At 45.4% G+C, this 12271-nt stretch overlaps 1 protein-coding gene across 1 annotated transcript in view; it reads right to left on the reverse strand.

Moving 5' to 3' along the window:
* Positions 1-4364: 4364 nt before the first annotated feature.
* The window catches only part of kcnq4 (potassium voltage-gated channel subfamily Q member 4), a 204892-nt gene continuing 196985 nt past the window's right edge, over positions 4365-12271 (reverse strand). The window contains exons 11-13 of the mRNA XM_078423268.1: positions 8499-8630; positions 6318-6453; positions 4365-5302 (exon numbers count right to left, since the gene is read on the reverse strand). Of these exons, the coding sequence (XP_078279394.1) occupies positions 5081-5302; positions 6318-6453; positions 8499-8630 (490 nt within the window). The 3' untranslated portion in view covers positions 4365-5080. The remainder of the gene's footprint in view (positions 5303-6317; positions 6454-8498; positions 8631-12271) is intronic.

The following is a 12271-nucleotide window of genomic DNA, read 5'->3' on the forward strand; positions in this document are numbered from 1 at the left end:
CCCTCCAACTTACTAGAATCTCACTGCAGTTCCAGAATCTGGTCTGTTCTAATGTGTTTGTTGAGGATCTGCACAGCACAAGGCCTTTCTGGGCTGTAAGTAATGTCATGTGATGGGGCTGGTCAAGCCCGCTCACTTGCGTGCTTTGACTTCAGTTTAATTGGCTGTCGGAAGCATCAAATACTATAAATGTCTCTGAACGTCTCAAGCATTCAGGAACTTTTAAAAAAACATTGACATATTTCAAGAATTTAACAAAATAAATATTAAAATTAATTAAAGCATTACAAATGACCTTGAAACATTTAAATACATTTAAGTTAATTAACTCCGAGACCGCAAATCACCTGAAGCCTAGGTCTCTGCTTCTCCCTGTTACACTGTGTTTTGAAGGTTGCATCCTTGAAACTCTTGTTCCCAGACGGACTGCTGGGGAACTGCTGGAAGCTGGTGCTCGGCCAGTATTGGAATGGGAAGTATCTGGCCCGCATTTCTCAGGAAGACAGGGACTTCCACACCACCACCTGCAGCTTTTCCGAGCCTCCCGTCAGGAAATGCTGGCAGTTCCGATATCTCTCAGAAAACCCCAGCCTTTCCATATTATTATCACACTCTGCTATTTTTACCCCCCCCCCCCACCCCCCAATCATTATTCCTTCATGTCACAGCATCACAACCCCTGCCTCTAACAGCCTCCCAGGCAGGTTATGAATTCCACTGTGCAGTGACTTTACCAGGGAACCTGATGGAGAGTCACCAGATGAAAATAATTAACATCAAGCCACATCGAAAGCAATGAGGAATTTTTAAAAAACTGCTCAAAGAAGATGTGAAATGAGAGAGAAAATATCGTGAGGAATTGAGGAAATACCAAATTTCTGCAGAAGGCACAGTCGCCATTCCACGGCTAATTTTAAAGGGGGAAGTCGACTTGATTTCTGGTCGTTATCCGGAGATGGGACCGGTATTTATTGACCATTTTTAATTGCCCTTGGGAAGGGAATGATTAGTGGCCTTCTTCAAACGCTTTTGATAAAGGTGTTATCAGCCAGGGAAGGTCCAGGATTTCAAATCCAGTTACAATGAAGGAATGGTGATACCGTGATAGAGATGGCGTTGAACCCAGGTGACTATGTGCGTGCTAGCCACAGAGGCGGATCTACAATCACATATTACAATCGCTCCACGCTCTCCCTTCTCATGTATCTATACACTGCAAAAAGCTCGATTGTAACCATGTATTGTCTTTCCGCTGACTAGTTAGCACGCAACAAAAGTATTTCACTGTACCTCGGTACACGTGACAATAAACTCAACTGAACTGAGACGGGAAGCTCGATGTGATGGATTCCCGGATATATACTTAGTTTGTCCTTGGACATGCTACAAGGCACAGGGTTAGAAGGTGTTGCTGAAGATGCCTTGGTAACAGTTGCAGTGAGGACTGGAGCCACCGTGTGCCCGCTGACCAGGTGAGGTTTGTATCTGGGATGGTGTCCATGTTGATGAACAAGGTTGGCGCAGTTGGAGATAATTCCCTGTGTCGGCAAGACTGGGGAAAGGTTTAGGATACCAAGTAGGCAAGCTTTCACTCCAGCCTCAGTGTTTAAATGACTGCAACAGTTAACCTGGTGGAAGGAGACTCCAAGATGTTACCGATAGTAACGTCACCGGAGATGGTTAGACTTCTGCTGGTTGAAGATAATATTTTTGGTTCTTCTGCTGCAAATGTTAATCCACACTTCCCAGCCCAAGCCGGAATGTGGAGAGGGTGTTGTTACAATTAGGGATGAGTGGCTTCATTGTCTGAAGTGGTGCAAATTGAACATTGTGCCATCAGCATATGGAACACTTATAAAGGTCACTGATGAAACAGTAGGCTGGGTCTCGAACACTTCCCTGAAGAGTTCCTGCAGTGCCGTCCTGAGGATGAGATAATTGTCTTCTGACAAGGATAACAATCCTTCCATCAGATCCTTCTGCGTCCAACTATTTCACCTCAATCCCATTGACTTTGGTTTTACCACGGCTCCTTGATACCACTTGGCCACATGCTGTCACTCTCTCCTCACCTCTGATATTCGGCTCTGTTGTCCATCTTTAGACCAAAGGTCTGTTGAACTGATTGATCCTGAGAGAACCCAAACAAGTCATTGAGGAACAGCTTTTATTGGTGAACAAGTGCTACTTGATTGCTGGCTCGTTGAAACCTTCCATCACGCTGGAGATGGCTGGGAGTAGATGGATGGAGAATGGGACTGATCAGATTGTTACTCTGGAAGCTGACATGGACACGATGAGTAAATAGTCTCCTTCCCTGCCCTAAATATTCCATTAAAGTCGTGTAACTGTGTATTGGAACATCTTGGTGAGGTCTGTTCTTCGCTACAGCTGGAATGCTGATGGTGTCCATGGACCTGGTCCGATCCCATGCACTCAACTGTCCCTCAGTGCTGTCGGGAGATGATGGTGGAGGCATCAGGAGGAGGTGCAGATGGGGAAAGAACCAGCCCCTGTGGCTGTAGATATCCATGATCCTCTCACGATGTTTTTAGAACAACAGGCTGGGCATTCACTGTCATCTGATGAGTGTTTTTTATGTTGCCTCCTCCAGAAAGTCATCTTTTCATTGCCCCAAACTATTCACAAATGGATAATGCAGGCTGGTGAAGCTTTGAACTGCCCCATTAGTTGTGGGAGCGTTCTGCTCTATCTGTAGCACGCCACATTAGCTTGTTAGCTGTATCCCATCTAGTGTTCCATCTCCATTGGGTTGGCACATCATTTGCAGGCGTGCTTGGTGTACACACGCCACTGAACCTTTGTTTTAAGGGCACTCTGCAACCTCCTGTACTCTTCATCACGTCTAGCAATGAGTTTTATGTGACATCACTTTCTATCTGGAAGTCCAGTCCACCGGCTTCAAGAGGGGTCAACATAGCCCTGCTGCCCTTTCTGCCATCCCTGGAGTGGACCTTTGGAATGGTGGAGCTCAGCACAAGGAACCTCCTTTAATTGCGTTCTGTCCTCTTGGTCAAGGGGTTTATGCCTCCTGCCTGCGGACATAGCCCACCAGTGTAGTGCAATACCGAGGGAGATGTTTGCCCTTTGCAGTGGATTAGATGGACATGACATGTCCCAAGGCACGATCAGAAGTAAAGGTAGGTTCTCCCCGTGTCTGCACCTGTAGCCAATCACACTACAAAACGGAGCAACACCTTATTGCTGTGTGAAGTTTTTTGCTTTGTTCAAATGGCTGTCATACTTGTCCACATGACAGTCAGTGTACCTGAAGGCAAGGGTGGAGCAACCTGAGATGTTCCTTAGAGATACGACAAAGTCCTTTCCAACCAGCAGTCCAAAAGTATGAAACTCAGTCACAAGCCATGACTAGAGGTGCAGAAGCTGCTCGACTCCTTTCAATCATTTGAATTGATATGTTTCAGCAAAATATACTTTCCTTTGAGTTCTTCTGAATTCCCAAATAAGATAGTTTTTGTCTCGTATGTTCAGTGTTATATTTGCTGGTAGTCGGGGCAACATTTATTGCTTTCCCATAACTACCCCCTGAACCATACAGTTGACATTCAATGTCAAGTGGATGATGATGAAGACCATGGCACCAAGCAAAGCCTCGGGCCTAGGTTTAATGCGTCGATGCTCCAAGGTTGAATCAGAACTCACCAGATTCACACCAAGCACAGAGGCCTTTGTGGTGATATGTTAATGATGTCGTCATAACATGTGTTTGCAGCTTGAACGATGGAAGGATTGATGGAAAGGTTGGTCTTTGCTCTCTGCCTTCTATTACCTCTCTCCTCGTGCAGTAAATTGACAGATTGTGAGTGTCGGACAACACTCAGATGATGCTGATGTACTGAAGTTGGACCACCCATGAATCTGTAATTTAATGGACCATCACAACACAGCGAAAATATTTAAACCCGGACTTCTAATTAGCTAGAACATCAGCCATGGGGTGATGATATAGTTGTTAACTGAAATATATACAGGCTGAGAAAGAGGTCTGACAATATTGCCTTGCAGATACTGGATATTTGAACATAGTCACTGGGATCCTTATTAGAGTTTACTATTTTTTCATTTAAAATGGAGACACACGACATTTTGTGCATCTTCTAAGACTCCTGGAACTCACTGAGAAATAAGGGACTGCTAGGTGGTGCATGGGAGGATTAATCTGGGATTTGTGTTTTTGCATTTGCCAGCCCCCATCATCTTTAATAGGACAAGTGAACACAAACAGTAGTGGAAAATTCCAGCCATTGTATATGAAGTGACTCTCAACCTTACATCCTCGATGCCCAGGTAAGACCCGTCTCACTCAGGATTTGATTGTACCTGAAGGTTCTCTGATTTAAAAACAAAAAATTCCCTGCCCTTTCCTCAAAATCCCATTTTGTCGAAATACACATTTTCTCGAATGCTGCCCAATGAAATCAATGTGATGGGGCTGACCACTGATAGATGGTCAGTTTCCAACAGGCTATAGACACCTGGCTGATCCACCCCAGTCTCAATCCTCTGCAATACTGCTTCAACTGGTCTCGCGTGCGCCTAGCCTTTCACACGAGCCCTCTCGTGCAGAAGGGCAAGCTATAACCCAGGGATATCTGCACGAGAGGGCACAAGGAACATAATAAACCGTTTTACTGGAATGTTCATAGTAGTAAATAGGACATCCCCTTCTTCTGGAATTCCTATCCATTATTTCTGCCAGAGTGTTGTCTTTGACCGTTGAGCACCTTCTGCAGTGTACTCTGGATGTCGGGTCCCTGTTGTGGATGTTCATGGGCTATGCTGATGAATGTTGTTTCCTTCCTGTATCCCAGCCTGTTTTGACATTTATATCAGTGATAGTCCTCAAGGTCTCAGAAGATATTCCTTGAAGGTTAGGCATTTCTTGGAAGTACTGGGATGCTCTTCAATTGTGGATGACTGATACAGAAAAGGTATTAAATTAAAAATGAATAATAATAATTTTGAAGTGTCTTCCTAAGTGCGAGTCCATGTAATTAATGTCAGCAGCGTACAAAGGAGGCTAGGTCATCTGGACCTTCTATTGACTTTCCTCGGTATTTGTGTTGGTAGATATGTTCAATGTCTGGGTGGACATGGAGATATCTGTCGTGTCCACTGGGCTATGATAGTCAGAGGTCAGGTCCTGGTCAATCAGAGGAATGTTGATCGCAGCCAGAGTCAATGCTGTGGTTGAACCCTTGCTTAAGCTTTGGCTGTAGATCAGCAACAACATGTCCAGCTTTTGTTCTATGGACTGCACCTGCAATGTGAAGAGAAAAGACACAGAGCAAGTATGAAGCAAGACCACCAGGAGGCACAACTCCAGACACATATAGAGTTTGACGTCCATGAAAATGTGGTCTTATGGCAAATGAAGATGTGATCAGTAGTGTGCCAGGTTAGGTGGTGATTGTAATTAGGTTTTCTGCCATTCTTTGAGAAAGTGTGAAGCAACAATGGACCTTCCCTGCTGCTCAGTGAAACATGATTGTGATCTGTGGTGTAATTCGATAATTCTCCCTGCCTTCTGTTGGTTGGCATCAAGCACTGATTTAAAATAACCAATTGGTTTGGCATTAGAACATAGAAGAGTACAGAACAGGCCTTTCGACCCTCAGTGTCCACCTTAACCACTTCCCTTGGGCGTTTGTTGCATACATTCAACACCCTCTTTGGAAAAAAAGTCGGCCTTCAGATTTCTATTAAGTCTTTCCCGTCTCACCTTAAACCCATGTCCTCTAGTTCTAGATTCCCCAACCCTGGGGAAAAGACTGTGTGCATTCACCCTATAAATGCTTATCATGATTTTATAAGATCACCTCTAAACTCCAAGCAATAATGGTGTGAGATGATGTCAGATGATGAGCACTCTGGACCACCTTATCTGTGGGTGGCCCATTAATGGAGACTCCTGGGAGATCCTGCTAAATCATTAACTTTCAACCTTGGTCCTCCCCTCCCATGCACTGAACCAAAGCCTTCCCATCATTCCCATATCACCCCAACCTATTCCATCCTGCACCTTTGATCTCTCCCCCCTCTCCCCCTCTCCCCCTCTCCCCCTCTCCCCCTCTCCCCCTCTCTCTCTGGCGGAACAAAGCCTGGCAAGTGATGGATGGATACAGGTGAGGAGGGTCTGATTGTTCTAACCACTGTGATGTCCTTGCCTAGAACAAGTGTGTTTATCCCCTTTGCTGGGTAGCTGCTCCCCAGATCCCAGGGCAGCAAGGAATCGTTCAGAGGTCCTATCTCACATTCCTCCCCAAAAACCGTACCTGCTTCTCCACCTTGATCACACGGCCCATCATGCTGAACTCATCGAAGGGCTCCAGTTCCATTGACACCTTCTCTCCTTTCTCACGCATCTTCTTATCCTGTGGTACCTGACCTTTCCCCACGATTTGGTCAACTCTGTGAAGACAAAGTATCAACATCAGGTGAAAACAAAAGCAGAGACACAAAGTGCTGGAGTAACTCCACGGGTCAGGCAGCAGCAATGGAGGACACGAGCAGGCAGCGTTTTGGCTCAGGAGCCTTCTCCAGACTCTTCTCCAGTTTGAAGAAGGGTCTCGACCTGAAACATGTAGGTAAATTGGCTGGGTAAATGTAAAAATTGTCCCTAGTGGGTGTAGGATAGTGTTAATGTGCGGGGATCGCTGGGCGGCACGGACTTGGTGGGCCGAAAAGGCCTGTTTCCGGCTGTATATATATGATATGATATGATATGATATCATCGACCCATGTTCCCCAGAGATGTTGCCTGATCTGCTGAGTTACTCCAGCACTTTGTGTCTTTTTGTGCGAACCAGCATCAACTGAAAACAAAAGCAGCTGTGATAAAATTGTGCTCCTTGCTTTTCTCTCAAAGGAATTCATGAAACACAAAGTCAGAGTGAAGGAATGGTGTGGAATTGCCCAGCACCTCCTACCACTGCTGGAGCAGGCAAAGGGCTGGAGGTCTACTGGAAGTGCGCAAATCCATTGACATTAATGGTCAGAAACCTGCAGACAATTTTATAGTGTTGTGTCCATCCTATACTGATACCAATGGTGATCCAGGAGTTGCAAGGATCCATGAGAGCCATATACAGCACTGAGAAGGCCATTCAGCCCATCACGTTCATGCTGACCAATGTAAACCCTTCACACACAACAATTGGGAGGTGGGATGGTTTAGGATGTATTTCGGAAGCTTGGAGCCAAGGAGTTCGAGGTGAAAGAGATATCGACTGGCAGAGCATCAATGAGATCACAGAAGGAATGAATGACAGGGAGAAGCGTGATTCATTCACTGGGAGCAAGAGTAAGTGTGGGAAGCATCAGCAGTGAAAACAGCAACTGTGGAGAGAGAAACAGAGGTGAAAGAGGTGGTGTCAAACTGGGACCAGAGTTCTAGTGAATTGAGATAAACTGGGTGACGATAAGACTTTAACCTTAATGGTGGGGCATGGAGGGTTGTTATTGCGAGTAATATCAAAATAGTGATGGCAAAATGGGTAATGATATTCAAAGTCCATAGGGAAGGGTCAGAGAGTGAAAAATATGTATCTCTCCAATTAGAGTCAGAATAAGGAAAACGGTAACAATCTCAGGTATTTGTAACAAAATGATGAAGTGATGGTAAATGGACCCAACCCAGTAGCCGTTACAGAGGTGCCATTGAAACGTGAGCAGAGTTGGGAGAGAAATATTCCAGGAATGTTCACATTCGGAAGGAGGGGAACTCCTGATAATAAAAAGTGGATAAAGACAGGACAGAGGAAGGACCGAGGCTGAGAAGATCAAGAAATAAAATCGATTTGGGTGCAGTTAAGAAACACCGCCAGAAAATGCTGCTAATGGTCGTCCAAAGACCACAAAACAGTGGCTGCTGTGTAGGGCACGGTACAAATCAGGAGCTTTGGGGTAAGCCTAACGAGGGCAACACAATAAACACAACTTTGACCAACATACAGACTGGGCAAACCAAGTCACTTGAAATACGGATTATATATGACTTTGGTTTCCAGAGCAGTGCATTGAGGATATGACGAAACAGGCTATTGTAGTTACAAATTCTAATCTTTTGATTTAAATCTCCTCATGAATGTGTCTCCTTATTTTCCCAAACTGTCCCTGAGCAGTTTTTTTTACATTAATATGCTTTATAAATGCAAGGTGTTCAAGAAGCTCGAGTTGTGGCAGACATCTATCTCTCTGTGGGACTTTGTATGGTAGAACAAAGAGAAAGGGGAAGGAGAAGGGAGACACATAATGCTGGAGTAACTCAGTGGGACAGGCAGCATCTCTGGGGAGAAGGAGTGGGTGACGTTTCGGGCCGAGACTCGTCTTCGGACTGACGTCTGAAGGAGAAGGCTTCCATTGAGTCAATCCCTTACTAACTCCTGCACCTACCTGTGCGAGATGTCACAACCAGTTCCAGGGGCCCAGAGAGGTTGACTCGGACCCAGACTGACCTGCACTGAAGGCTCTTGATCCTGCCCAGCATGTCCAGGTGCCCCGCAGAGTATTGCTCAATCACGTCTTTAACATCGTACGGCCGCAAGGTTTCTTTAAATTTCCTCTTCGCTACAAGAAATTTCAAAATCCTGGAGGAGAAGTGTGGAAAAGCTTTAGGGCTACTCGGTCGCAAAGGGATTAGTGCTTGGTACATGGCTCTGGGTTCATGCATAATCACAATACTGGAGCCAATGTTAGAGAACATGGAACATTACAGCGTGGAACAGGCCCTGTGGCCCACAGTGTCCGTGCCGAACATTATGCCAAGTTAAAGTAATCTCCTCTGCCTGCATGTGATCCATATCCATCTACTCCCTGCATATCCATGTCCTGATCTAAAAGGCTCCTAAAACGCTACTATCATCCACCCCCCCCCCCCCCCCCAGCAGCACATTCCAGGCACCCACCACCCTCAGTGTAAAAATCATGCCCCGCACATCTCCTTTGAACATGCTCCTCGCACCTTAAAGCCTTGCCCTCTAGTCTTTGACCTGTCTCTAGATGCTGCCTGACGTACTGACTGTTTCCATCATTTTCTGTTTTTGTTTCCGATTTCTAGCATCTGAGGTTACCGGTGTTACAGCAACTAGTATATCGTCTGACCTTTGGAGTGCCAATGTAATAATTAGTTAACGACATCCCACCAAACTAAAATGAAGTAACTCATCTTAGTGAATGATTAACTCCACAGCAATAAAATAAGTGGTTCCAGGTTGTTTAATGCAATTGTAGTTTACAGAATAGTTATAAAAAGAACAGAATCTCTTTCTGTTCCCTCTCTCTGATATAACGTGAACCCGTATTAATCAGCTAAGTTCACTTTGCAGTGTTGCACACTGGCCCCTGATAACACTGAAGATATTTGTCCTACGTCACACACTATTAACTCCTGCAAGTCCTCCCATGGTGGCTCAATAGTGGTGCGGTGGTTTTGTTGAGTGATTTAAGGGCTGTTCCACTAAGGTGATTTTAAGGCGACTGCCGGCGACTAGGCTGTCGCTGAACGTTTGCCGGGGTGTCGCGCGCGGGCATGATCGTGAGGAGTCTTCAATGAATCGTAGCGGATCTCAGCGCGTCGCGGAAAAAAATTCCAGATAGATATTTCTCGGCGACAGCTGGCTTGTCGCCAGGTATCGTAGCCTATTGCGGGCACTGTCGCATGCTGTCCCCAGGTTTGCTAGGTTGTCGCAGATGCATTTAGAAGCACGTAATATTAAATGAAGAAAAGGCATTTGAAGATACCAGAAGATAGTTTTGTTTAACCAATTTATTTACCGTCAGGGCATTTGACCGGTAGATTGGAGGCGACAGTTTGACAGTCAGGTAAGCGTGGGAATTTCGCGATGTTTCCGAAGACGGTGTAATCTCTTAGCCAGGTGCTAGTTTCACTAAAAAAGTAACTTGTCGCCTTAAAAATCACATAACTGGGACAGGCCCTTTAATATCAACAATTCAATAATTGGGGGAATAAAACTAAGACAGAAAACATATAGGTGCTTTGTCCCCAAATAAGTAAGAATAATTCCTCTGGATATCACTTTAGGTTGACCAGAATGCTGCCTGGATTAGAGGGTATTAGCTACAGGCAGAGGGATGGACAAACTTGGATTGTTTTTTCTGGAATGTTGGAGGTTGAGAGGAGACCAGACAGAAGTATATGAAGTTATGAGAGGCACCGATAAGGTGGACAGTCAGAACTTTGCATCCCACCCCAGCCCACACCTGCTCACTCTACGGGTCTGTTCATATTCTAGAAACAAAGAACTGCGGATGCTGGTCTACTGAAGAAGACACAGAGTGCTGGAGTATCTCAACGGGTCAAGCAGAACGTGGGTAAGCAAAAGGTTGGGCCAGGATCCCAGTCCACAGATGGGTCCCGACCCCAAAAACTGCCGATCCGTGTTCTCCCGAGATACAGCCTGATCCGTTGGGTTACTCCAGCACTCTGTGTCTTCTGTTAATATATGTCTTTCCCAAGCTATTATCTAATTCGGTATTTAAAGAATTTATTGACTGATTTGACATGTTTGTGGTAAAACATTCTATTGTTCTAGCCAGCTGCTGTGCAAATAGTTTTACGGTATAATCTGTCGTACAATTTTTAGATTTTTAGATTTAGAGATACAGCGCAGAAACAGGCCCTTCAGTCCACCGGGTCCGTGCCGCCCAGCGATCCCCGCACATTAACACTATCCTACACCCACTAGGGACAATTTTTACATTTGCCCAGCCAATTAACCTACATACCTGCAAGTCTTTTGGAGTGTGGGAGGAAACCGAAGATCTCGGAGAAAACCCACGCAGGTCACGGGGAGAACGTACAAACTCCGTACAGACGGCGCCCGTAGTCAGGATCGAACCCGAGTCTCCGGCCAAAATCGTAATGATCTTAAATCTACACACCCTCATGAAAGTATAATAAGTATATAGCACCATTCACCCCTTTATTCCTGAAGTACAGCAATGTGACCAGTTACGTCAGGCACAGGGGCCAGGCATATGTTTGGCTTTAAGTTTATTATTGTCACGTGTACCAAGGTACAGCTAAAAGCTTTGCATGTTATTCAATCAAATCAGATTGAAATAATATATAATAATATAATAAATACAATCAAGCCAAACTTGTATAATAGATAGAGCAAAGGGGCAGATATAGGTTCAGGTTTATCAGGATCTCATAGCCTGCATGTAATTTGGAAAAGAAGCTCAGTAAAGGAAACCAGATTGCACCAGGATTCCTATACATCGCCTATCGCATGTACATTGTATGACATAGTAGAGGTCACTTGGCCCATCGACCCTCTCAGACAATCCCATCAATCCTATTTATTTAGCAATAACCTATTCTCTCTCACATGTCCATCAGAATCTCCTGCCGCCCACCTTGAGCTGAGGTAATCTGCAGCAGCCAATGAACCTGCCAACCTGCATGTCTTTGGGATGTTGGAGAAATCCAGTGCACCCAGAGGAATCTCACAGGGAGAGAGCTCCAGAGGTCGGGGTCAATCTCTGGTCGCTGGGGCTGTGGGGTGGCCACAATAGCGAATGCGGCACCTTGTTGCCCATCCTACCTGAGGCAATTAACAAAAGGAACGGCCTGCAACAACAATCTGCTCTTCATGACCATAACTTCCATTCACTCCATTCACTCCAAGTCAAGGATATGTTTGAGCTTTAGCTTTATTATTATGGCCACTAGGTTAATTCCCGGAATGGCGGGACTGTCGTATGTTGAAAGGCTGGAGCGATTGGGCTTGTATACACTGGAATTTAGAAGGATGAGGGGGGATCTTATTGAAACATATAAGATAGTTAGGGGATTGGACACATTAGAGGCAGGAAACATGTTCCCAATGTTGGGGGAGTCCAGAACAAGGGGCCACAGTTTAAGAATAAGGGCTAGGCCATTTAGAACGGAGATGAGGAAGAACTATTTCAGTCGGAGAGTGGTGAAGGTGTGGAATTCTCTGCCTCAGAAGGCAGTGGAGGCCAGTTCGTTGGATGCTTTCAAGAGAGAGCTGGATAGAGCTCTTAAGGATAGCGGAGTGAGGGGGTATGGGGAGAAGGCAGGAACGGGGTACTGATTGAGAGTGATCAGCCATGATCGCATTGAATGGCGGTGCTGGCTCGAAGGGCTGAATGGCCTACTCCTGCACCTATTGTCTATTGTCTATTGTCACGTGTACTGACGTACAATGAAATGCTCTCTAGACAAATTGGATAACACCAT

The sequence above is a fragment of the Rhinoraja longicauda genome, chromosome 27, assembly GCF_053455715.1.
Source record: "Rhinoraja longicauda isolate Sanriku21f chromosome 27, sRhiLon1.1, whole genome shotgun sequence".
Taxonomy (NCBI): domain Eukaryota; kingdom Metazoa; phylum Chordata; class Chondrichthyes; order Rajiformes; family Arhynchobatidae; genus Rhinoraja; species Rhinoraja longicauda.